Raw genomic sequence first — 27,064 nt, 5'->3', positions numbered from 1 at the left:
TGAGGCACAATCATACCTTGAAAGGTTTGTCCCCACTGTGAGACAGCATGTGTCTCTGGAGCCAGCTCTGGCTAGTGGAAGGAGTGTTATACACCTTGCAGCCCTTCCACAGACACACAAACACCTGCCACAGAGAACACATTCACTCGTACAGTGTAACAAATCATGTTAGGCTGCCGTAGCTACCAAGATACAATGGAAGCTTTAGTTTAATCTAGAATTCTTAATTAAGATTCAGCAGACTGGGGTGTGTTGTTGTTGGTATTAGTTTCTATAGCAATCACATCTAACCAAAACGAGTGAAGAAGAACTACAGAAGCCAGAAATTCAGGCTGCAAGCATTAAATAAATAATTTTCTAAACTTCAGATATGAGTACAAAGCATATAAAACATCCGGGGGGGGGGGTCAGGAAAGTCACTACATCATTTTGACATGACTAATAATCCGACTTAACATTTTACAAATAATACAAGCTCATCTACCTTTTCTCAAATGTTAAGTTACTTTATCGTCATGAATAAATTGTAAATGTCCTCTTGCTGCCTTTTTGTTAATCCAGTCCCTTCACCCCCACTATACTAGCTCTGCTATGTTCTGAACAGATGAAGAAATAGAAATAAGCTCCCACTCTAACTTTAATAGTTAGAGTTTCATTCACTCAGATTCGAGTCTTTACTCTCCAAACTTGCCTCAGCGCAGCATCATTGGACTGGAATTGCAGGTGGTTTATACTTCTCTCTCAAGTTTAGCCACTGGTGTGACAAGAATATAAATTAAAAGTATCTTAAGCTAATAGGTGTAAACACAAAAACAGAGTTTGGGTGTATCCACCCTCTCCATGGATCACCACCTTATCGTGGTGGAGAGGTTTGTGTGCTTGAAGGACCCTAGGAGCTATGTTGTCTGGAGCAAAAGCTCCTGGTAGGGTCTCCCATGGCAAACTGGTCCTAGGTGACAGGCCAGACAAAGTGTGATCCATAACCACCCCTATGAGGACAACAAAGCAGGACTTGTGTACCCTGCCCGGATCAGGGTTACCGGGGCCCTGCCCTGGAGCCAGGCCTGGGGGAGGGGCTCGCCAGTGAGCGTCTGGTGGCCGGGCATTCACTCATGGAAGGAGCTACAGGAGTCCCCCCTCCCATCGACTCACCACCGATGGGAGGGGCAGTAGTAGGGGTGCGGTGCATTGTGGATTGGGCAGTGTCCGAAGGCGTGGGCCTTGGCGTTCTGATCCTCGGTTGCTGAAACTGGCTTTTGGAACTTGGAACGTTACCTCACTGGCGGGGAAGGAGCCCGAGTTGGTGCGTGAGGTTGAGAGATACCGGCTAGATATAGTCGGGCTCACCTCAACACACAGCTTGGGCTCTGAGTCCAATCTCCTTGAGAGGGGCTGGACTTTTTTCTTTTCTAGAGTTGCCCATGGTGAGAGGCGGCGGGCAGGTGTGGGCTTTCTCATAGCCCCTCGACTCGGCGCCTGTATGTTGGGGTTTTCCCTGGTGGACGAGGGGGTAGCTTCCCTACGCCTTCGGGTTGGGGAACGGGTCCTGACTGTTGTCTGTGCTTATGCACCGAACAGCAGTTCAGAATACCCAGCCTTCATGGAGTCCTTGGAAGGGGTGCTTGAAAGTGCTCCTCCTGGAGACTCGATTGTCCTACTGGGGGACTTTAACGCTCACGTGGGCAATGACAGCAAGACCTGGAGGGGTGTGATTGGGAGGAATGGCCTCTCTGATCTGAACCCGAGTGGTGTTCAGTTTTTGGACTTCTGTGCAAACCACAGTTTGTCCATAACGAACACCATGTTTGAACACAAGGATGTCCATAAGTGCACATGGCACCAGGACACCCTAGGCCGCAGTTCAATGATTGACTTTGTTGTCGTGTCAGCGGACTTGCGGCCATGTGTACTGGACACTCGGGTAAAGAGAGGAGCTGAGCTGTCAACTGATCACCACCTGGTGGTGAGTTGGATCAGGTGGTGGGGGAAGATGCCAGTCAGACCAGGCAAACCCAAACGTATAGTGAGGGTTTGCTGGGAACGTCTGGCAGAAGAACCTGTCAGATTGATCTTCAACTTACACCTCCGTCAGAGCTTCGACCAGATATCGGGGGAGGTGGGGGACATTGACTCCATTGTTGAAGCGGCTGACTGTAGCTGTGGTCGCAAGGTAGTTGGTGCCTGTCGGGGCGGTAATCCTCGAACCCGGTGGTGGACACCCCAGGTGAGAGATGCCGTCAAGCTGAAGAAGGAGTCCTACCGGACATGGTTGGCCTGTAGGGCACCAGAGGCAGCTGGCAGGTATCGACAGGCCAAGCGATCTGCGGCTTCAGTCGGTGCCAAGGCAAAAATCCGGGTGTGGGAAGAGTTCGGTGAGGCCTTGGAAAGTGACTAAGTCGGCTCTGAAAAGATTCTGGCAAACCGTCAGGCGACTCAGAAGGGGAAAGCAGTGTGCCACTAGCACTGTATATAGTGGAGATGGTGTGCTGCTGACTTCGCCTGAAGACGTCATTGGGCGGTGGAAGGAATACTGATTGAGACTGATATGGGATTGAGAAGGTCCTCAAACACGTTCTCCAGTGAGGAGGCAGAGTCTGGGGACACGGGAATAGGCTTGTCCATTACTGAGGTCGAAGTCACTAAGGTAGTTAAAAAGCTCCTTGGCGGCAGGGCAGCAGGGGTGGATGAGATCCGTCCCGAGTTCCTCAAGGCTCTGGATGTTGTGGGGCTGTCTTGGCTGACACGCCTTTTCAACATTGCGTGGACATCGGGGGTGGTGCCACTGGATTGGCAGACTGGGGTGGTGGTGCCTCTTTTTAAAAAGGGGGACCGGAGGGTGTGTTCCAACTACAGGGGAAGTCACACTCCTCAGCCTCCCTGGTAAGGTCTATGCAAGGGTACTGGAGAAGAGAGTCCGGCTTATAGTCGAACCTCGGATTCAGGAGGAGCAGTGCGGGTTCCGCCCTGGTTGTGGAACACTGGACCAACTCTTTACCCTCTCCAGGATTCTGGAGGGTTCATGGGAGTTTGCCCAACCAGTCCACATGTGCTTTGTGGATTTGGAGAAGGCATTCGACTGTGTTCCCCAGGGTATTCTGTGGGAGGTGCTTCGGGAGTACGGGGTACATGGCTCTTTGCTACGAGCCATTCAGGCCCTGTACAAACAAAGCAGGAGTTTGGTTCGCATGGCTGGCACTAAGTCAGACTCATTCCCAGTGAGAGTTGGACTCCGTCAGGGCTGCCCTTTGTCACCGATTCTATTCATAATTTTTATGGATAGAATTTCTAGGCACAGTCAGGGGATGGAGGGTGTCCGGTTTGGTCACCTCAGGGTCACATCTCTGCTGTTTGCAGATGATGTGGTCCTATTGGGGACATCAGGCCGTGAACTTCAGCTTTCACTGGATCGGTTTGCAGCCGAGTGTGAAGCGGCCGGGATGAGGATCAGTACCTCCAAATCCGAGGCCATGGTTCTCACGCAGGAAAGGGTGGAGAGCCCTCTCTGGGTCGGGGATGAGCTCTTTCCTCAAGTGGAGGAGTTTAAGTATCTCGGGGTCTTGTTCACGAGTGATGGTACAAGGGAGCGGGAGATTGACAGGCGGATTGGTGCTGGGTCAGCACGATCTACATTCCCACCCTCACCTATGGTCATGAGCTTTGGGTAATGACCGAAAGAACGAGATTGCGAATACAAGCGGCCGAAATGAGTTTCCTCCGCAGGGAGGCTGGACTCTCCCTTAGAGATAGGGTGAGAAGTTCGGTCATCCGGGAGGGACTCGGAGTAGAGCCGCTGCTTCTTCACGTCGAGAGGAGCCAGTTGAGGTGGTTCGGGCATCTTGTTAGGATGCCTCCTGGACGCCTCCCTTGGGAGGTGTCACAGGCAAGTCCACCGGGGAAGACCCAGGACACGCTGGCGTGACTATATCGCCCAGCTGGCCTGGGAGCGCCTCGGAATCCCTCCCAGGGAGCTAATGGAAGTGGCTGGGGAAAGGGAGGTCTGGGCTTCATTGCTCAGGATGCTGCCCCCGCGACCCGAACCCCGGAGAAGCGGAAGATGATGGATGGATGGATGGATGGATGGATGGATGGATGGATTCACACAGAGATGGATTTTTATGGACCAAAAAGAAATAAATACAGAACACATGTATCTCATACTGAATCTAGAACCGACGGAGTGCAACGCTGCATTTTTTTCCCCCTTTGATTTTTTACATTGTATGGAGACGCTAAAATCAGACTAATCAATCAGAGCCCCATCGTCTTGGTTATTGTCAAATTTAGGGATTATTTGATCAACACGCAGACGGTTCATCACAGAACACTTACAAACCATGTTCTTCTCATGTTAGCTAACCGTGCACTGGGCCACAGAACAGCTCAATGGGATAGGGCAATGACAGTTATTCACTGATTGGTTCTATGTTTCCCCCTCAAATAAAGACTCAGAGAGAACAAAATCAAGTGACAGGTGTTGGAGTGACAGCTGGAAATGAACGTGCTACTGAACAACCCGTATGCATCATTTTATATAGTATTTCCTGGTTCTGATTTATCAGCACAGCAGATGGAAAAAGAAACTGAAACCGTTCTCATAAGTCCCCACCAGCACCGAATGGCACTGTACAGCCCTGGGAACCGTTTGGCTCTACAGTGGAAAAAGGCCTCTGGTAATGTTTAGAGTTCCAGCTTCTTGAGGGTTAAGCCTTTATCACTGAAGAGTTTCGGCCAGCATTTTTTGACATAAATTTATGTTTAATTGTGACTAACGGTCACACTTAGTTTACATATCTTGGAACCATTATGGCATGCCGACACAACGCACAAAGAGACAGGAATGCGAGACTGACCCCTCCACGTTGGCCATCCACGTGGACTCCGCGGATGTGTTCTGCAAGGTCTGGGCTATTGGTGAAGAGCAGTGGACATTGGTCCCAACAACACGGGTATGATGAGCCTTTGGCAGACTGCGTAGCTGCCCCTCCATGGCCATTCATCATGGCTGGCGTGGAGCGCCCACTGGATGCAGTGCTCTCCATGTCCATCAGAGTGCTGCTGATACTGAAACACACAGAAAGACAGAGGGACACTACAGATTGAGCACTGTAAATCACACACAGGTCTACGTGCATCAAGTGAGCAGTATAGGGGGCGAGTCGTTCATTCTTGGGAAGCATTCTGTATAGCAAATTATGAAAATGAATGAACTGTGTATAGTCTAGAATTCCCACACAACTACAAAACTGTCATCTTACATTTACATGGCATTTTCAGTGTTTCCCCTGGAAAATTCTGCTGCAGCAGAACTACGTATTACATTTAGGTCATATGCTGATTTGATTATAGTTCTAACCTGCCCAACTCTTTGGGGTGCTTTTAGCAAGAAACCCAAGGAGTGAGACAATACACCTAGACGGCATGCCTGAAATATAAATATAAACAATAAAGTAAAACATTCTGTTTACATAAAGCCCAAGTTTTCCTAATTTTCTCATTCCTTTGGGCATCTTTGTGATGAAAGAAAGGCATTAAATAAGCTTTGAGTAAGAACATCTTGATGGGTGGGGGGGGGGGCCTCCTTTTGTACTTCACAAAAAAACATCGTTATTTTCTTGTCCACTGATCCAGTGCACTTAGGCGGTTTACAGAATGTCATTTGACATGCTCATGTGATGCGTTTTTGCTGTTTTGATTCATTGTTTCTCAAAGTACAGAGGCTGTGACTGAATTTCTAATGAGTTGCAGGGGCCTTCACGCAATTCAAGTTCAATATAATTTCATGTAGAATTCATAGAAGCCAGCCTCACTTTGGCTGTGCGACCAGCATAAAGTCCTCTCTGAAAACTGATCTTAGCTATGAACCGACTTAGCAGTTAAAACCACCATAATAAAGACCTGTTGGTGCAACCGGCCCCTGGATGAGAATTAACTGCGTAATCCTATTGTACTACCTACAACACACACACACACACACACACACACACACACACAGAAGTCCAGCAAGAGCAACCAAGCATTAACAAACAAAGAAATACATGGAAACAAAATTACATTAGAGTATTTTTAACAAACTGTGCCACTTACGACCACAGCACATGCCACGCTCTTTCACAATACACAAGTGTTTGCACAGTAAACAGGTCCAAAGCAGACAACTCCAGGCAAAGAGACTCAGGCCTGTTACACTCCATCTTTCAGCAGAGCACGTGCAGCTGTGCAGCGTCCCAGTGAAAAAAAGAATGGCTCCTGGCCTCTCTCTGAGACAAAGCCATGTCAACAAAGTACCATGAAAGCAAGTGAATCGGTGAATAGGCCATCAGGGGGCTCCGCTGTCCTTCTTCAGCTGCTATTCACTCACGCACACACACAGGTTTGAAGTGAGGGCAGAATAAGACTGCCATACATACAGCTCCAGAAGCTTCCATCTGTTGCTCCCTTTTCAAACTTGACTGCCCACATCCACGGGAGACAATGCACCAGGCTGTGCCTTAGCGCAAGGGGTGGGATAATAATAGAGGCTGCTTCAGGCCACTTGTCCCTTCTACACACACGAACAAAAATATAAAACTTCACAAAGATGAGAGCTAAAGTTTGCCTGAAACTGGATAAACTAAATGTTTCTGAACCTTCTGTCTTTCCATCAGGACCCAGGACTAAACAAAAAGTCTGCACACCAAACTTTTCACTCGTTTCATTACGGATGGTGATTTGGTTGCAGTTCTAAATCTGCAACACTTTCGTGTAATTCTAGTTTGTAAGTAAAGTATTGCAAGCCACATAACTGCTTCTGCTAAAAATGGACATTTGAGCTTTCAGTATAGAAGCACACTGACTTCATCCATCAGAATCATCATCAGGAGAGGAACAGTGAGACTATGGCATCTCTACTCAAGCAAACGAAATGTGTCCAATTACATAGAGTTATGTAGCATGGCTCTTCATAAACAGTTTTATTAACCAAACTAGGCCAGTGCCAAAAGATTCCTCTTGTTCAGATAACCATGGATAAACTGGGTTGGGTGGGAATTATGGGACCATTTAGTCCTGTAATTTTCTGTTAGTGCTTCATAATGAAGCGCACCTGGGAGAAAATACAGAGACACCCTGCAAAATGGGTCTTAATCGCTGTCAAATAAAAGCGCAGTTCAGTATAAGCTGTGGTTGTCATATACTGTCAGCTTTCATTTGGCCACAAAACTAATTAATCTACAAAAAAAGGACAGGACTGCGAATGTTGCCAGAACTTTACCATTTCAAAGTTTGTGGCTGTTTGGCTTATCCCTTCACCTGCTTCTCTGAAGCACTTTCTGCCTAAGGCAGTTAAAAAAAAAAAAAAGAAGATGAACAAAAGCTAAGACATGCTTTTACTCATGCTGTTCCAAAGGATGCTGTGGCGTGATGTCCTTAAATGTCCTGGCTGCAGCAGACCATGTTTAACCAGCACAGCTGCACTTTTACAACAGGGTAGGTATAATAAATGTGTTATTAATGTAGGATATAGGAGTTATATTAACATGTGGGGATACTGCATACTGTTGTTTTGCTCTAGTACACAAAAAAAAAATAAAAAAAAAAAAAATCAATAAACAAGCCTTTTTGTTTTCTTAGTTTTTAGTGGCACTGGGTACCGCAGTAACTTGATAAACCGATCGGGCACAGGCCCAAATTAAACATGAAAACTAAGCTTTCTGGTCAGAAACAAAGTTCCAACTTCAACTAAAACCATCCCTATATGAACTGTAGTATCCCATACATTGCATATCAGCAACAGTTCACTAGTTTTCCATCTTTCCGCTTCAATCTTACTTCGCTGGAACCAAAACGTATGAACTCCTGACAGCGTCCACGCATTAACTGTTACCAGACTCAGCTACCGGCCCTAATGGTCTGAAACGCAGTCTAGAAATCAGTTGCTCTTTCTCCAGAATGCAGTCAGCAGCAGCTTAGGCCACTCTGTGGTCTGTAACGTGCCCTCGCAGCTTTGATTATGGGATAGGGCTGGCATGCACGTGTGGACAACATGTCCACAGGAGGCCAGACAAGGCATCTGTTAGACATTACAGTGGCTCCTCTTCCTGCTCTCTCACTCCTTCTGCCATTGCCTGCTTACAGCATTCTTCCAACACACAGGTCTACATGATGACACCATCACTTTTGGGGCACTTGCTCAGGTGACATCCCCCTAGAAGCATTCACGGTGTTGTTCCTTGGAGGCAGCCAACATGCAAGCGACATTTTTTTTTCTGAATTGTGTTGAGGACCGTTTTCCAATTTCAAAAAAAATAATGCAGATGTTAACTATTTAGAAACAGAAATGAAAGACACTAGTGATTCGTGGTTAAAGGATATTATCTAAAGCATTATGCTATGGAAGATGGAAGCATATGCATAGATTCACAAAATGAAATACGTTCATCTACTAAAATAATGACCTACGCCTAAACGGTGATGGGAACGATATTCAAATATATTATAATATTTAAAAACACCACAGGTGTATTCTGAGATTTTCTTTAACAGTAAGAGTTCCTGGATTCTGTTGTTTTTGATACAGCCATTTGTAAAGCCCTGATAAAAAAGAAAACTAATAATAGCAATAAGCAGCGTGTTTATTCAATAGTATGGGGCATTTTAGTCGTGGTAAGTGAAATGCAACTGATAAAAAAAAATCACATGCATTTGCACTTGGGTGTCTAAACAGCATCAGGGAGGAAAGGAGGGTGATCAAATAGCAAAAAACAATTTCCAATGCCTATCCAGAAATCCTGAAATTGACAAGGAGCTAAAACAAATTAAACTGCCTTAGGCAGAGCTACAAGTTATATTTAACAATCCATTTACTATGGATGGCATAGCAGCAGGGGTGCCAAGTAATTACCAGTGCTCTTTCACCATCAAAGGCAGTAAAATTGTCTGGAACATGTAACTGCAGTATATGGAATGACACTGGCTGGAATGTTATCGCCATAAAGACATCAACTTGTTTCTAACACTGTCTTTTCACTGTTGGTGCAAAGGGCTGCTGGCTGACTGACAGCCAACAGATGCACAATAAGCATCCAACAACCTTTCTTACTCATGTTGTCTCCTTGCCACCAAAACACGGCAGTGGAAGCAGTTTCATTTAAGGAGGGTCTACATAGGAAGCAGTTCAGAATTTGGTGTGTTCTAATGTAACCAAAGATCTACATTCTAACTGGAGCCATTTCTCAAGCTCACATAAAATATAGGTCATGATTTTTCACGAGCAACCGCAGGAAAATGGTGCACTGCATGCATTTCACATTTTCTGGGGTTTCAGGAGACAGAAAGGTTTTCAACGTATGACTACTTAAAAAATAATACTGCCAAAATATTAACTCAGATTTAAGCCATATTCAAAATCAGTGTACCACAATGTACTACAGAGAATTCACAATTTCAATAATAAAAAACAGGATGGTCTGGGGCTGCTTCACACCAGCCTTGTTGGGTGAGGACCCATCAAACCTTTTCTTTAGCTCATCTTACAGCAGTGTTTTTTTAAACGTGCAAATTCTGAAAGACGGTCTACTACTGCTGCTACTAATGGCAGATGAGCGCTAAACAACAGTGAAGCAAGAAACCTACTGCATCAGTGATTCGATTGGTGAAAATGACACCCCAATCATAAAGAAGCAGATATCCATCATACTGTGATACATACTGACGTTGAGCGTCTCTATAGCACAGAAGGACTGTTCTTGGCTCAAATGGTGGCAGTAAGAGTAAGAGAGCAACTGCTATCCCGGCAAAATGTCTGATAAACAAGCAGTCATGTGAAATCTGGTGCCCTTTAGGTATTGTAGTATAAAACCAACCAAAAAAAATACAAATGTCATAAAAATAGCTCATTCTGGTTAAGAACAAACTAGGTGTGAAAACAGCCTTGATCTGTCAAATGTTTGCCAAGCTATAAGCTACTGGGTCACAAGTAGGACGCAGCAGCAGAATATCTAAAGAGAAGATAACCTGCCTGAATGACACCAACACTGATTCATGGCTAGCCTTTTTAACCTCATTAAATGTTCTGCTCCTGTCAAAGCCATGGTGATCTCTCAGCAGTAGACAGAGGCAGGACTCAAGAGTCTCCAGCATTCCTATCTGTAACATAAGGATAAGCACGGCATTATTCACACAGTGCTATTCCAACTGCTCCAGATGGCTAGCTAGTAACTGCTCCACCGCAATTATTTCCAAGAATATACAACAGTGTGCTGGCTAGCAAGAAAGCAGGAAGAAACGTGACCTGGGTGTGAAGACCATTATACCTGGGTTAAGTATGTGCCCAGGTGTGAAGTGTTTTTAGAGCTGCACATCACTGCTGTCGGATGAAAACCTCGTATCTCCAAAATAGCAACTTCACAGGAGAAGGAAAAAACACACTTTATTTTAAATGTTAGTCAATGGAAGCAGAGTTTTTCCCAAGTCACTCTGTGTTATTTCTTTTGGGCCGTTCCTCATGAAATGTACACACAATGTAAAGGACAATGAGAGCTTTCAAAATGCGTCACAAACTGAAAAATGTCAAAAATGGAGACACGAGATTTTCTTCCAACAACAGCGACATAATCGTCATCATAAAGAATCGAAAACATGGTTCCCCACGACAAGAGCTGACCAGAAAGTTGAACGCTGAAACAAACTCAGCAGCCTGGCCAGCGCTGCTAAATCAGCGACGATTCCTCAGTTTCGCGCTTCATGCTGCTTCCTATGACAACGTTCCAGCGATGTTTTCAGATTACACTGTACCAATGCAATTTCACTGAAAGAATAAATAATCAACAAAATGCGTTAATGAACAGTAACAATACAACGAGCTAATTAACAATACATGAATATATATGTAACACCCGTTTAGAGCCACAGTCTTACAACGGTTTATAGGTTCTACACATATTTTTAGAATGCACTGTAATCTCCTCTTCTTTTATTTCTGTTTTAATGTAATAAAAATGAGATCCGGGCGTTTGATTAAAAACACTGCTGTCACTAAAAGACACGAGCGAAGAAAAACACTCATGCTGCACGAACTACACTTAACGGTGATAACAGCGAAGATACAACAGGACCTCATAACTTCCACCGGAGCAGAAGGTTCAGAAGGGTGATGGAACGCTTTTCTGAAAAAGGTTCTACAGAACACAAAAAAGGGTTCTCCTATTATTACAAGCTTGACATCGTAACAACAGAATCCAAAAAGTTTCTATACAGAACCCTTTCTCCACCAATCTGAAGAACCATTGCACCATGTAAAGAACCATTTGAATTGTTCAATACAGAACTCGTGGTTCTAAATAGAAGCACTGCCTCTCCTAAAGAGCCCCTGAAGAACCATCGTTGTTAAGCATGTAACGTAACGTTCAATGACATTCGTCATAGGGGGCATTGTGGGCTGGAGGTTAGGGAACCAGCCCTGCGACCGGAAGGTTGTCGGTTCGATCCCCTCGACTGACAGTCCATGACTGAAGTGCCCCTGAGCAAGACACCTAACCCCCAACTGCTCACCATGGATAGGGCTGCCCACCGCTCCGAGCAAGTGTGTTCACTGCCCCCTAGTGTGCGTGCTCACTAGTGTACATGTATGTGGGTTAAATGCAGAGGTCAAATTCCAGTGTGACAAACTGGCTGTTAATTCTAATTCTATTCTATTCCATCAAACTGGGACCTAAGAAGTCCAGAGCTACGGTGCTCGTGGGAAAATGACTTCTAATATGTACAGAAATGTAATGATGTTCTGTTAGAGGGACTTATTTTTAAACATTTTCATCTGTTCACACTATAAATGGTGACTAGTCTCAGTAAATTATAAAGAGCTAAAAACATGATTACTCTTTTTCCTCCAGCCTGGATGGGAGTCGTGAGCGGTCAGGCGCTTTGGCGTAAAAAGGTTTGAGGAACTCAAGATAAAAGCAATAACAATAATAACAACAATAACAATAATAACCGTTTTCCCTCCTTCCCAGAGAGGAGTTCTGAAACCAGGCTACACGGAAAGCGATGCCATGCGGCGACAGTCGCTGCTCATCGCGCGTTCTCGCCACTTCACGAGTGCGAGCCGACTAACCGGGAGAGCCTGCGAAGAGCAGCTGACCCGGCGAGAGAGACCGAGCGAGGGAGCGCGTTCACGCCGGGCTCGTGGTTTCCCAGCCCTATGCCGCACGCAGAGCCGCGGAGAAGCGGCCTCTCACCGGCACGGGCAGCGGATCGGCTCCGCGTGAGGCCAGTGACCAGCAGGCGGGTGCAGCTGCTCGTCAGCCGCGCGGGTCGACGCACTAACCTGTCTTCTGAGTCCATCCTGCTGAGCGGCTCTCCGTCCGAGGAGGACGACATCTCCACGCTGGCCCTCCTCTTGATCCCGCGGCCAGTTTTGTCCTGGCACTCTTCACCTTTGCTCGCGGCGCACTCGGCGGGTGAGGACACGCTCTCCTCTCTTTGTTCTTGCTTTAGCTCCCCCGTCACGTCTGCCGAGCACTCCGCACTGTCGGAGCTTTTCTGCTCGTGGCATTTCTTCAGCACCTCCTCCGCCTCAGCGTCCATTTCTGTCTCCGTCCGACCCTCTCCTCCGCTGGACGGGGTCTCCGCAGACTCGCCGGCCGCGGCTTCGTCTTCCCTCTCCCCTCCGTCGAGCTCGCAGTTCTCGTCCATTTTAACACTCTCGCTATCAACCGGTTCCTGATCCGGAGCGCGCAGGCCCTCGTCTTTCTCCTCGCCGTTTACCGCGCCGTGTTGGTCGCTGGCTTTGGCGGAGTCTTGTTCGGACGCATCGGAGGTCGCGGAGGCCATCTCTAACCGTGAGAGGTGTCTTGTGGGCGTCTAGGTTTAAAAGGGCAGCGACCGAAGCAAAATGCGGGCACTTGTTCTCTCCTCGGCTAAAGCTACCAGCACACAACGAGAGGTTGAGCAGGGACGTGCGGGGCGGGGCCAGCGGTGACGTAGCTCCCAGTGCCTCCACGTGTTTCCACTACTTTAAACAGCGGCTGTAACGCGAGAAGTTTCGCTAAAATGCGCTTTCGTGAAAACCTACGCTCCACTTCACAGAGCGTGAACAACATTTCTTCTGGATGAAAAAATGAACTAAACAAGAGCAGAAGCCAGTCACACCCACTCAGACTAGACGACCCCTGCCTCGCAGTTCACCGCTCTAATCGGCTCCTTGAAGCCCCTGTCTGCTCGCTTTCACCACCTCCTCTTATCCTCCACGACTTTGTGACGGCTTCGTTAAACCGGCAGGGAAAGAATGACATTGGTCTCTTTTTCTGGGAATTTTAAAAAAATGAATCGTTTTCTTCTGTCTGATTGGAGTTGGGCGGGACTAAATTTGGCGATTGTGACGTCAGACCTGCCAACGTGCCAATCAACGGATTGCCTTTAATCGTGTGTGTGTGTGTGTGTGTGTGTGTGTGTGTGTGTGTGTGTGTGTGTGTGTGTAATTGAGCAAAAAGGGTTTAAAAATAAATAACATACCTTCTAGAATTACTGTTTAACAGCAAAACAGTGTAGTCTAATGTGCTTTTCGGAGACATGGCTACACCAGGACATCCCGGATGACCATGTTTCCATCGATGGCTTCCAGACTGTTCGGGCCGACCGGGGCTGCACCGAGAGCGGTAAGTGCAAAGGAGGTGGTGTCGCTGTGCTAGTTAATAACCGCTGGTGTAACCCTGGTCACGTTACCATCAAGGAACGTACCTGTTGCCCGGATATTGAGCTGTTGGCTGTCGGACTCAGGCCATATTATTTACCACGCGAGTATTCGCATGCCATCATCGTGACTGTCTACATTCCCCCCTCTGCCAACCCGACGTCGGCAAGTGACGTCATTTACTCAACTACAGCACGTCTCCAGACGCAACACCCGAGTGCCTTCATCGCCATATCAGGTGACTTTAACCATGTCGCTATGGCCAAGGCACTACCACACTTCACGCAGTATGTGGACTGTCCCACCAGAGAGGAAAGAACACTGGACCTGCTGTATGCTAATGTTAAGGACGCATACAGCTGCTCCCCCCTTCCCCCTCTGGGTAGGTCAGACCACAAGGAGGCGAAGGACATGTACAGGAGGAAGCTGGAGTGGAAACTCCAGCAGAACAACATGAGGGAGGTCTGGAATGGGATGAGGACCATCACCAGCTTCAGGTCCAACAACAACAGAGGAGTAGAGGTCAGTGTGGACAGGGCCAACATGCTAAATCTGTTCTTTAACAGATTTGACACGGCAGGCTCTGTCCCCCCCCAGCCTGACTCCTCTGCTGCCAGTCCTCAGCAGACCATACCACTCATCCCTCCTCCCCCTCCAGATAGCCTGCCCCCCTCGTGTGATAGCCCATCTCACACCTCCATCCCTCCCCCACCCACCTCCTCTACAGTGTGTCTCACTGCTGACCAGGTGAGAAGACAACTGAAGAGACTCCACACAAACAAGGCTGCAGGCCCTGCTGGGGTTCCACCCAGGATGCTTAAAGCCTGTGCTACCCAACTTTGTGGAGTACTTCAACGTGTCTTCAACTTGAGCCTGAGTCTCCAGAGGGTCCCCATGATGTGGAAGACATCTTGCATTGTTCCTGTCCCAAAGACGCCACAACCCAGTGACGCCAAGGACTACAGGCCAGTGGCACTGACGTCTCATGTCATGAAGACCATGGAGAGGCTCGTCTTGGATCAGCTCCGACTCATAGTCCAGCCTTTCCTAGATCCCCTCCAGTTTGCCTATCAGCCCCGCCTGGGAGTTGAAGACGCCATCATCTACCTGCTCAACCGAGTTTATGCTCACCTGGATAAGCCAGCCAGCTCTGTGAGGGTCATGTTTTTTGACTTCTCCAGCGCATTTAACACCGTCTGGCCCGCTCTTCTGGGCGATAAGCTCACAGTGATGCAGGTAGATGCCCCCCTTGTGTCCTGGATTGTTGACTATCTGACCGGCAGACCACAGTATGTACGCCTGCAGCACTGTGTGTCGGAAAGAGTAGTCAGCAACACTGGAGTCCCACAAGGTACTGTCCTCTCCCCCTTCCTCTTCACCCTCTACACCACGGACTTCAGCTACTGCACAGAGACTTGCCACCTTCAGAAGTTTTCTGATGACTCTGCAATAGTTGGATGTATCAGCAAGGGTGAAGAGGATGAGTACAGGGCAACGGTGAAGAACTTTGTTGCATGGTGCGAGCGGAACCACCTGCAGCTCAATGTGACAAAGACAAAGGAACTGGTGGTGGACCTGAGGAGGGACAAGGCACCGGTGACCCCTGTGTCCATCAGCGGGGTCAGTGTGGACACTGTGGAGGATTACAAATATCTGGGTGTGTATATTGACAATAAACTGGACTGGGCTAAGAACACTGACGCCCTCTACAGGAAGGGCCAAAGTCGTCTCTATTTTCTGAGGCGCCTGAGGTCCTTCAACATCTGCCGGACTATGCTCAGGATCTTCTATGAGTCTGTGGTGGCGAGTGCTATCCTCTATGCTGTTGCATGCTGGGGAAGCAGGCTGAGGGTGGCAGACGCCAACAGACTCAGCAAACTGATCCGCAAGGCCGGTGATGTTGTGGGTGTGGAGCTGGACTCGCTGACAGCCGTGTCGGAGAGGAGGATACTGTCTAAGCTGCGGGCCATTATGAACAATGGCTCCCACCCACTCTACGATATGGTGATGAGACACAAGAGCTCATTCAACTCAAGACTCATCGTACCAAAATGCACCACAGAGCGCCACAGGAAGTCATTCTTACCTGTGGCCATCAAACTCCATAACTCCTCCCTCAGTGTGTGATTCAAAAAACTGTTCATATGTGCAATAACAACAATTGTGTGTGTAGAGTACTTAAATCTGGTGTACATACTGTAAATTCTATATATTGTCTTAAATTATTAGTAAAGTGTTTATTTTTACATAAATGGTTGCAACTGTAACAACTGCAATTTCCCCCTGGGATCAATAAAGGAATCTGAATCTGAATCTGAATGACGACATTGTGGAAATTAAGCTTTTTATAACCATTTTCTTGATTTTATAGTTTTCTAAATGATTTTAGAATCATAATCATTTTTAAAACTGATTTATTATTCATTGACTATTACAGGTTTCTAGTAATGGCATCATGTTGATGTCACTGTACCTTTAAAATGTACAAATCTTGGGTTTGAAGTTCTCGACTAGACTAAAAAATGACCCTTTTTCTATTAAGCTGTTTATTTTTAGCCTTTGGTGCCAAAGCGAGTTAAGCAGCACTGTCTTACTAAGTTTTAGTTTAACTACGTTTACGTTTCTGTTTTACTAAGTTTTTCATGCTACACAGGTTTTTGGTCTTTTGACCACTAGGGGCCTGAACAAAGTAAAAACCTGAATGTCGCTCTGAAGTGAGAAAAAAAAAACTGTATTTTCTAAAAAGCCATGAACCTATTAAGAAAAACTGAGTGACGCTGCTGTGATCAGTCTCAAATAGCAATGAATCCACGTACTGGGAGGAAGTAAGACATCTAGCTTACCAACTCTTAGGTACCACCACCCAGTAGGCTCTCAAGTGGGATAGACACTGCACAGCAGTTATAAAGAAGGCCATGCTGGTCCAGCTCTACACCACTCTAATAGAAACCATCATCACATCGTCCATGTCCATCTGCTTTGGTTCTTGACACACCAAGCCAAAGCTACAGTGAACTGTCCGACATGCAGAGAGAATCATCTCTCCATCATCCTCCACAGCTTCCGTCCTCATATATGTTATAACACACATTATAATGTGCCTTATAATGACTGTATTCACAATATACCATGTCATACTCCTTTGGAATAAGGTCCTTTCATCTACTGAGTGCAAACGTGCACTTTAACTAATTGTAAATATGCATATTACATAAATATATGTTTACGTAGATATCCACTGCTCATATCTTTATCTGTACAAACTGTACATACACGCTCAGATAAAAGGTACTAAACGGTCTTGTCCCAGGTGGAACACTCAAGGGTATGTCTTCAGTGCCTTTAGTTAGCGAATCCATTGCGGTTATATTTTTATTGTACTTTAGAGTACGGTATCGAAGCAACCATAGACCGTTGAATGAGGACAACGTTTGGTTGCCTATTGCTGTATACGGTGGACATTTCATTGTTTTATTTTATTTTACTTTTTTGTCATATAACATTGAATATATCGCTGCTGTCGGAAGAAAACCTCATATCTCCATTTTTTGACATTTTTCAGTTTTTAATATTATTTGAAAAGGCCTTTTGGTCTTTACATTGTGTGTAAATTTCATGATGAATGGACCAAAGGAAATGGCCCAAAATTGCTTGGAAAGATGTCAGGTTCCATTGAGTTCCATTAAAAGTAAAGTAGTTTTTTTCCTTCTCCTGTAAAGTTACAATTTTGGAGATACAAGGTTTTCTTCCGACAACAGCGATATGATAAATTACATTACAAAATGTCACAATAGGCTTTTCTGCATATATTGTGGGTATCATCAGTACTTACAAATAATTTCCCAGCTGCTTGTTTGATTAAGAAGAGAGCATAATTAGTCCTGTTTTGTTGGATTTAGTGTAGCACTGTTTGTGAAATGTTGAATACAAGTGATTTGATTCATAGTTTTTTGTTAGTAGTTTTAAACTGTGGCACTACTTTGTTCTAACTTGTCACACTGTTAGAAATAAAGGTTCTGTGCAGCTACATTTTCATGTACAATGTACACAAGTGATTTTAAGGTCCTATTTTGTACAGTAAGTAAGTTTTTTCCATGTGAAAGTACGTATTTGTATCTTTCTTATAACCTAATTTTTAAAAACAGAACCATAAAATAAAAAAGCCTGGAGACGAGAGGAGGTGTGTGGAGTCAATACAACTAATTTCAATGGGTTTTGGTACAATTATGTTCCCTGACTAAAGATGAGATGAACCTTCGAAGGTACCACCCCAGTGACAAGAGGGGTAAAGCCCCTGTGACAGTTTCATACCCTTATTTCTGAGAGTGCAGATGTCAGGAAAAAAAAATATTGTGACACACTGTGTATCGTAAAAAACTTTCTGGAGTATCGTGATTTTACATGTTTATTGCCCACCTCTGAATTGCTGTGTGATTTTTATACTAGAACAAAGTTGAATTTTACATGTTAAATCTGCTCTCCAATTCAGTCCACTCTCTTGAACTCTCACTGACATTGTACAATATGCTTGGTCTGCTTAAAGTTATACCTTTTTAATCCCACAAATGGAGAAATTAACCCATCCATGAAGTGAAACACCACATACACACTAGTGAATACACACACACACACACACACACACTGGGGGCAGTGAGCACACTTGGGCAGCCCTATCCACAGCGCGCGGGGAGCAGTTGGGGTTAGGTGTCTTGCTGAAGGACACTTCAGTCATGGACTGTTGGTGCTGGGGATTGAACCCTTCTGGTCACAGGGCCAGTTCCCTAACCTCCAGCCCATGACTGCCCTAGTCTATATAATGTATGTATGCATTTATCACTTATAGTTGCTATAGATCACTTAATTCAAGGAGAATCCTAAAGAGAAAGTAAAATCTGGGTCCTGAATGCATCAATTCATTTTTATTCCAGTTTATCTTGTAACCTGAAACAGTGCCAAAAGTTCCTAATTTAGCTACAACTAAACACATGCTTATGTGATGTTTAGTTACATGTAAAATGATGACATCTACATACAGTTTTATTTTGGTTGAGGTAGTTCTGGACTTGAAACCATGTATTGTCTCACCAGAACAGGTAATGGCTCTATGTCTAAAGCAAACAGGAGGGATCAAACAGAGCAGCCCTGTTGCTTGTCTCTGTGTAGGTGAAAATGAGAGGTCAGTATCTTTATACTAAACTTTAATCCAGGCTTTAAACAGATGGGGAACTACAGTCTTGGAGGGCTTAATTTTCCTGCTCAAGCACACTTGACTCATTCAGATTTAATTGGTGTGTTAGAGTCGGTGAATGCCGAAAATATTTCATGTAAAGTTGGACTATGAGCTGCTGTAACTTGTAGAGCCTGATAATAGTTCTTTAAAAGTCAGAGGTGTCAGATCACATCAGACCTCTTTACATGTCAACATTACAAGTGCAGGCTCACAAAAATGACCAATTTCCTAAATCTTTGACCTTGAAATACGTCATTCTAATATTTTTGACTCATATTTGAATTCTGATATTTTTGACTACAATTCTTAAATAAAAAAATACTCATTTAGAGAGAATGTGCCTGAATTCTTAGATGCTAAATATGTTATATTCAGTCTTTTAAGAACTGAAGAAATCACATATCACAAGCCTTCATTTTGTAATTATTATTATACTGATAACCCTAAATATGCACACTGTCCATTAGGGGGCACTATTCGTAATATAAGAACACTCCATAATTACATTTTGTCTGTAATGAAAATATTTACCTAACTGGTGGCTAGTTTGGGTTTAAGGGATCACATTTGCATGAATAAAACAAATTCATTACACATCTGAAAGTGTCTGTGATAATATTCAACATTTTGTTTTGGATGGGCCTGGTTATGTTCAGACTGCCAGCCTAAATCCAATTTTTGGCGTATCCAGATTGTATCCAGTTTGATTTTTGATAGCCTGGACAGTAAAAAACCCGCATGAAATCAGACCTTTGCAAATCCCAACTACATTTGAAGGCGGTTTGAAATGATTTTTATGGACACGTCTCAGTCTTGATGCACTTGCAAATAACAGTGTGGACGGACTTTCAGAAGATCCGATTTGAGACATAAATCCGACTTGCCTTCAGTGACTTTTTATGTAATTCTACAGTGAGAATCTGTGCAATGCTCTCACCTAAACCTAAAACATTTCCAATGAGCTCCTGAGCATCTTCAGAGGCCAAACTTTTTAGTCCACTAGATGGAGTTAGATAGTGAAGGTCTCCGAATGCTTATTAGTGAGTTCAACTCGTGAAGAGTGTATCTGTTTTTGAATGTTGTTTGGCTACTTTCTTTCCACAACTTGTGACTTGTGGTGTGTATGTTAGAATAGGAGTACCCAGCCCTGGTCCTGGTGATCTACCACCCAGAAGAGCTCAGCTCCAACCCTAATCTAACACACCTGATACAGGTGATCAAGACTTTCAGGGCCAACTAAATATCAGAGCCAGATCTGGAACATCTCCAGCATGACAAACATAACCAAGCCTACTTTAAAGTATATGTTTTATGGTGTTGTGCAATTATGTATTCACGTTTCTCTGAGTGTGCTCCTCTGTGTGCCCATAAATAAAGATAAGTGGTTTAAAGGATATAACAGCGTGATGATTAACTGACCACACACACCAAATTTACATGGCCCTGGTCTCTGATGTATTACACTGTAGAATCTCCCGTTTCAAAGGCCTACACACCTGATACACCTGTATTCACAAGTTCTCTCAGCAAAAGCTGGGCATTCGCATCCAAACACCAGCTCAGCGCTGGAGGACGAACTGACTGCTTCATGCTAAACACAGCAAATTTTCAAGACCATCTCTGTCACATGTCAAATTAAAGGAAAGGGGGGGGAGCAGAAAACCATAATAGGTCCCCTTTAAAACTCCATCCATCCGTCCATTTTCTAAGCCGCTTCTCTCTCAGGATCACGGGGGAGTGCTGGAGCCTATCCCAGCGGTCATCGGGCGGAAGGCAGGATACACCCTGGACAGGTCACCAGTCCATTGCAGGGCAGACAGACACAGACAGACACAGACAGTCACTCACACCTAGGGGCAATATAGCATGTCTAACTGGCCTGACTGCATGCCTTAGGACTGTGGGAGGAGACCGGAGAACTTGGAGGAAACCCACACAGACACGGGGAGAACATGCACACAGAGAGGAGGGAATCGAACACCGGCCCTCATCGCTGTGAGGCGACAGTGCTATCCCCCCCCCCCCCCCCCCCCCCCCCGTCCCCCTTTAAAGCTCAAATTTCATTTAAAAAAAATAAATAAATAAACAGAAATGAATCTGATACGAATTTCTGTCTTTTTGTTAAAATGACTCTGTTTTGCAAACGATCCTGCAGTCAAATTCATATGAATTGCACTTTAATTATACAGACGTAGACGATGAGCTATAATATGGCCCCGCCCCTTATGGCATAACCCCTCCCCTTTCTCTCCTCCCCTCTTTCTCTCTTCTCTGTTTCTCCCAAACTCTCTCCAGAAGCAGCTGGTAGAGTTCAGGAGCTGGAAGCTTCAGACGAATATACAAGCGTTTATTCTTTAAACGCGACAGACATTCAGAGCAGAGTCTGCTGCAGGAGAGAGAGAGAGAGAGAGAGAGGGAGAGGGGGGAAGCGTTCCTGTTTATCTGGTCGACGAGTTCGTGGGCAGAAAGGTGGGTTGACGTCCTATCAGTCGAATTTGTTGGTTTGAGCGCCTCTCTGGTTTGACCTTTCGTTCGGTGAAGATTACTGTGCAGACTGTTTATCTCGCACGATGAGCGAAAAGGACTTGGGTTCGAACTAAGCTTGGTTTAGTTTCAGGCTTAGTTAGTTTCTTAGTTTACTTAGTTTCAGACAGACGTTGGTCGAGCGTTCAGTTTAGCTCCCAGAGGCTGAAGGAGCCTCGTTTGCTATCAGTGTTTGGTTTTCAGCACAAAGCCCATGAAGAGCTGTAAATATTTGAGAGGAAAATGAAGCTGCAGATGAAGCGGTCACTCTGATTTGACTGCCCTTTATCTGGCGACGCGCTCGAGCCTTTATTACTCTTAGAAAACAGTCAGTTATTCTTCACCAAGCCAGACTGTCTGGGTCTGACCTGCTCACGAGGCTTTAATTAACCACAGAGGGGCTTCATCTGACCCAAACAAAAACCAACCAGGATCACTTTTACACTTTGTCTAAAAGAAATGACCATGAGTGACCACAGAGTAAAGGCACTGCTCGTGTGGAGGGGTCAGAAAGCTGACCTGAAGAGGACTTTTGGACTATGTTACTAATTGTGGATCCTCTTGAATAAGTGGTTTGAAAGTTTTTAAGCTTAGGGTCAATAGGTCAGTAAGGCTACCATTTGTCTGGTCAGATTTAATACACATGGGTCAGATCTACAGTGATTTTTTTTTTATAATGGTAATTTCTAGTTTTTGATTAAATCACATTGTTTACATTTTTTATTTGTCCTAAAATGCAGATGACCTTAGATGCAGGACAGTCATGTGAACTGATTCTGATGAGACTGGCCTGACCAGCTCCCTGGTTTAGCAGAGGCCGTGTGTTCTGAAGTCTGAATAACGATGCTGTTCAGCATCACGCGCCTCCACACTGCGCTGCGCTCTGCTTTTGTTCGCCTTCGCTATTCTTGCGCTGCAGGGAAGCAGGAAAGATCTGCAGGACTGAGCTGACCTTAGATCAGCAGAAACAACCAGCCCTCACCTTTTCTGGACATGTCCAGGCAGATCAAACACATTCCAGCGGCGACCCTGCCTCCGGTTGTCAGAGGGACAAACAACTTCAAAAAATGAGAGAGTAATTGTTTCTGTAGCAAAAACACTGAGAATAACGGTAATAGTAATGATGATAATCCCTCTCGTCCCCCTCCTCTTCCACCTCTTTTTCCTCCTATTCTACCTGTTTTTTCCCTTCTATTCTCTTTCCCTGCTTTCTCATTCTCTTTCTCCTGTTTCTTCTCTCTTCTCCTCTTCCTCTTCCTTTCTTTTCCACTTTATCCCCTTTCTCCTTCTTTCTCCTCTCCTTCACTTCCTCCTTCTGTTCTTCCTCCTGCTTATCCTGCTCTTTCTCTCCCTCCTCTCCCTCTTTCTAGTCTTCATCATGCCACATTGGGGCGGAGGGAACAGGTGTGTGTCATGTCGAGGAACTGTGTATCATGCCGAGGAAGTTCAGTGTGATGGAAAAAGCTTCCACAGGACCTGCTTTGTGTGCAGTAAGAACACACACACACACACACACACACACACACACACACACACACCCCTTCACAAAACACACAGTGTGATAGAGAATAAAGATGTTTATTAGCATTGTGTACGGTTTGGTCAAAGCTCGGGAATTTTCTCATGGAGCATCTTCTGTCTGAACAGGGCTTTGTTATGACTTTACAGGAAACAGTTATTCGGCTGTTTCTGAAAAGTGGAGATAATTCAGTGATGAATTAGTGAATGAAGATTATTATTATTATTATTATTGTTATTGTTATTGTTATTGTTATTCCTCTTCTTGGCCAACATAGAAATGTTCAGTGTTGTGGTAATCAGCTGCGGTCATCTCGTGGTCAGTTGGTAATGACTCCTAACTGACGTGGACGATCTGAATGTGTTCAAACAGAGGTGAATAAGAGGAGAGGTATTTTGTTTTTCCTGTTGAGCTGAGACTCATCACCTCACTGCTAAAGTTTGTTTACTTGTTTGTTATTGTTTGGAACAATTCTGGGACAAAGGTCTAGTTTGTGCATCTGAATCTGCTGCCTGAAGATAATTTTAGCTCTAAACTCCAGGCCCACCCGCTCTCAGTGTCCCCGTCCAGCGTTGACTAACCCTGAGCAGCTCACAGAGGGCTTAGCAATCAGCTGATCGGGTGTGGGACTCTGATATGAACTAGATGAAATACATGTGTTTACTGCTGGTTCCGATATAGAATGTTGAATCTACTGAAGTTGTTCCACTGCTGGCTGTGCAGGTAACACTCTCCACAGCCGTGCTGCACAGTCAGTGTTCTGTACTGTTTTAATGTGTAGTTAATATTCTGCACCACTTCCCTGTGTTAATAACACCTTTAGAGGCCAGCAGTGCGTAAAGTTTGTTTATTTGTTGCTTGTTAATGACCGCTTTAGAGGGCAATGGTGAGTATTGTTTGGTTTCACTGTGTAGTTAGTGTTCTGTACCGTTTTACTGTAGGCTGCAGTTACAGGTACAGGTGTATTGTGCTGTTGTCCTGTACAGTTCTCATCCATTTTACTGTACAGTTAACATTCTTTACGGTTTTACAGTACATTTAATATTCTCTCTGGTGTTACTTTACAGTTCATATTCTCTACAGTTTTACTTTACAGTTAATATTCTTTACTTTTACTTAATATTATGTATAGTTCAATTCAAGATCAATAGTTGTACTTGAAGCTACAGTTAGTATTCTGTGTTTTACTGTGTAGTTAATATTCTATAATTATCTTGAAGGTTGTAGTTAATATTCTACAGTTTTACTGTATTGCTAATGTTCTGTGCAGTTAACATGCTCTGTAGTCATACTGTATAGTTCATATTCCACAGTTATGCTGTATACAGTAAATACTAGTTAATAAATGTTTTACTGTGCACTTAATATTTTATACAGTTGTGCTGTACAGTTAACATTCTGTACACTTACAGTCACGTTTAATATGCTGATATTGTTGGGCTGTCTGCTGTTTTGCAGTGGTATGTAGGAAAGGATTAGACAGCACCACAGTGGCCATCCACGATACAGAGCTCTACTGTAAATCCTGCTACGGGAAGAAATATGGGCCAAAGGGTTACGGCTATGGTCAAGGAGCTGGAACACTCAACATGGACCGTGGAGAGAGACTTGGCATCAAGCCAGAGGAGTAAACAGATTTTCTTCATTCAGAAGCAATTGTGTCTGTCAGATTGGGCTCGAGTTTGACGGAGCGAGGAAACGGAACTGTAAAAAGTGCTCTGATTCAATCTTTAAGGGTTTAAATGTTCTCTGACCATGACTTTGTTTTATATCATTCCTATAAAGGTTTACATTTAGTGAAGTCTGAGTAAAGACTCGTTTTGATTCTTTCAGATTCTTTTGGTTCTGGACAGAAGCTTCATTCCAGCCGTTGCTTCTGTTGACCAGCTTCAGCTCCAGCCCAGTTCTTATGAAAGAGTGTGTAATAAGAATATGTTACATAATCAGGCTGCAGAACAGACCAGCTGACCTGACCCACTCAAACAAAGACACTCTTTCACGTCAGCTGGAAGGCCCGAGGCTGCGCTGGACCTTGCGCTGTGATCAGAGACTTACGTGAATTGAAGTGACCACTATAATTCTGTCTGTAGTGTAATTGAAACGACCTTGAATTTCCTACAGGAGGAAGACCCACCGACCCACCACTAACCCGAATTCCTCCAAAATTGCCCAGAAGTATGGAGGGTCTGAGAAATGTGCACGCTGTGGAGAAAGTGTGTACGCTGCGGAGAAAATTATAGGAGCAGGAAAGGTGTGAATTCATTTAAAAAATCTGATAAACATACTAGAAATATTAATGCTAATACTAACAGTTCTATACTATATGGCCATCACATCTACATGAGCATTCTGCCGCCCTGGGCTGAGAGTTTGCATGATCTACCGCTATGGGCTGGCCTGTTTCTCCTAAACACTTCCAATTCCACTTCCAACAGCACTTACAGCTGACCAGGGCAGACATTTGGCAAAGGTTGTGTCTTACGATAGTGCCCTATTTAAAGTCATTGTGCTCTTCAGTAGAGCCCTTTCTACTGCCAGTCTACCTGTGGAAATATTGATATGTCTTGCTTTTATAGGCCACAATTTTCTAGCCCTGGTGCTGGAGTACCCCCTATCCTGTACATTTTTGTGTTTACCTGCTCTAACACACACACTTCAGCTAAAAAAGGAGCTGAATCAGGATTTCTGGAAAAGGGAAATCACTAAAAACTACAGGGAATGCTCCAGGACCAGGATTGAGAACCACTGTTATACACCTGATAGCAGTGGATATGGCTGAAAGAATGGGCTCAAGAATTAGGAGGGGTTGTTCACATACTTTTGGCCATATAATGTGTGTGTGTAATTTGATTGATTTATCCTGATCTTGTATCGTTTCTCTCTGCAGCCATGGCACAAGATCTGTTTCCGCTGCGCGAAATGTGGAAAAGGTCTGGAGTCGACCACACAGACGGAGAAAGATGGAGAAATTTACTGCAAAGGTCAGGGGCCATAAGAGCCCGCTCACTTTTCTTAGGAAAGCTGTGTTAACAAGTGAAGTTAGAATGTAGGTAGAGTTATATTTACTTAATTTTAAATGATATGTTTGTTATTTCCTTATTTTTGTGTTTTAATTTACTTTTTTTTTTTCTCCATTCTATCCCACAGCGTGTTATGCTAAAAACTTTGGACCAAAAGGGTTTGGATACGGACAGGGAGCAGGAACCCTGCTGCACGCTCAGTGACACACCCTCTCTCTCAATGATTTTCATATATATGTGTGATATATATGTGTATACATACACTGAACACTTAATTAGAAACATCTACCTTGTATCTACACCCATAACCCCATCAGTGACCACTGATGGACTACAGGATGACCCACACAAACAATACAGCAACAGATGAGCTGTTGTCTCTGACTTTAGATGTAGTTACCCTTTATTAATCCCATAATGGGGAAATTCACCTCCGCACTCAACCCATCTGTGCAGTGAAACCACCTACATACACACTAGGGAGTGGTAGTCTGTCCTATCCACAGCGCTCAGGGAGCAGTTAGGCCCTTCAGTCATGTCTCATCAGCTCAGAGGACTGAACCGGCGAGCTGACGGTCACATGGCTGGTTCCCTAACCTCCAGCCCAGACTGCCCCGAAGTAAACCAACGTTAACCTACATGGTAGTGTCTTAATAGTGTGGACAATGTTTAAAAACTCCAGCAGCTTTGCTGCTTCTGATCTAGTTGTAATGGCACAAAATACCCAAGCATGCCACCAAGTCAGTGTCACTACAGCAGTAAAATGATACACGATGCAATTAATACCTGCTCTGTGGTGGTCCTGACCATTGAAAAAGAGTGAAAGGGGGCAAAGAAACACAACAGTCTGTAACTGCAGAAATCCAAACTGCACATTTGTTAAGTGGAGCTGATGGCATGGACAATGAATGAATGTAGATACAAGATAGCTGTACTTTATAAAGTGCTCACTAAGTGTAATAAGCACACACACACACTCTCCAGGTCTTCTTTTTTTCTGTGAAATGGTAGTTTTACAGAATCGCTTTCCTGTGCTGGAGCTTTTTCGGGTTTAAACTGGAATCTATTTTAATGATCTTAGGAAATAAATAAACGTAATAAGCCCACAG

The 27,064-nt window shown here is 44.7% G+C and overlaps 2 protein-coding genes across 2 annotated transcripts in view; one reads left to right on the top strand and one right to left on the bottom strand.

Moving 5' to 3' along the window:
* aebp2 (AE binding protein 2) overlaps positions 1–12,957 on the bottom strand; it is a 25,821-nt gene extending 12,864 nt beyond the window's left edge. Inside the window, exons 1-3 of the mRNA XM_017682120.2 lie at positions 12,299–12,957; positions 4,851–5,061; positions 17–124 (exon numbers count right to left, since the gene is read on the bottom strand). Coding sequence (XP_017537609.1) covers positions 17–124; positions 4,851–5,061; positions 12,299–12,804 — 825 coding nt within the window. The 5' untranslated portion in view covers positions 12,805–12,957. The remainder of the gene's footprint in view (positions 1–16; positions 125–4,850; positions 5,062–12,298) is intronic.
* Positions 12,958–21,163: 8,206 nt separating this feature from the next.
* csrp2 (cysteine and glycine-rich protein 2) lies at positions 21,164–27,063 on the top strand. Its single transcript, XM_017682106.2, has 6 exons — positions 21,164–21,362; positions 22,787–22,906; positions 24,394–24,562; positions 25,057–25,186; positions 25,823–25,916; positions 26,083–27,063. The coding sequence occupies exons 2-6, from the start codon at positions 22,795–22,797 to the stop codon at positions 26,157–26,159; spliced, it is 582 nt and encodes a 193-aa protein (XP_017537595.1). The 5' UTR covers positions 21,164–21,362; positions 22,787–22,794; the 3' UTR covers positions 26,160–27,063.
* Position 27,064: the final 1 nt, after the last annotated feature.

This window comes from Pygocentrus nattereri, chromosome 1 (assembly GCF_015220715.1).
Source record: "Pygocentrus nattereri isolate fPygNat1 chromosome 1, fPygNat1.pri, whole genome shotgun sequence".
Taxonomy (NCBI): domain Eukaryota; kingdom Metazoa; phylum Chordata; class Actinopteri; order Characiformes; family Serrasalmidae; genus Pygocentrus; species Pygocentrus nattereri.
Note: the sequence above shows the minus strand (reverse complement) of the source record. Positions and strands in the feature narration are given on the sequence as shown.

What these genes read in the sequence shown, in the direction of transcription:
- csrp2 (XM_017682106.2), top strand. Translation starts at nt 22,795, where the DNA reads ATGCCACATTGGGGCGGAGGGAACAGGTGTGTGTCATGTCGAGGAACT. An exon ending in CAGGACCTGCTTTGTGTGCA is followed by an intron (nt 22,907 to 24,393) that starts GTAAGAACACAC and finishes GCTGTTTTGCAG; the next exon opens with TGGTATGTAGGAAAGGATTA. An exon ending in AAATTATAGGAGCAGGAAAG is followed by an intron (nt 25,187 to 25,822) that starts GTGTGAATTCAT and finishes TTCTCTCTGCAG; the next exon opens with CCATGGCACAAGATCTGTTT.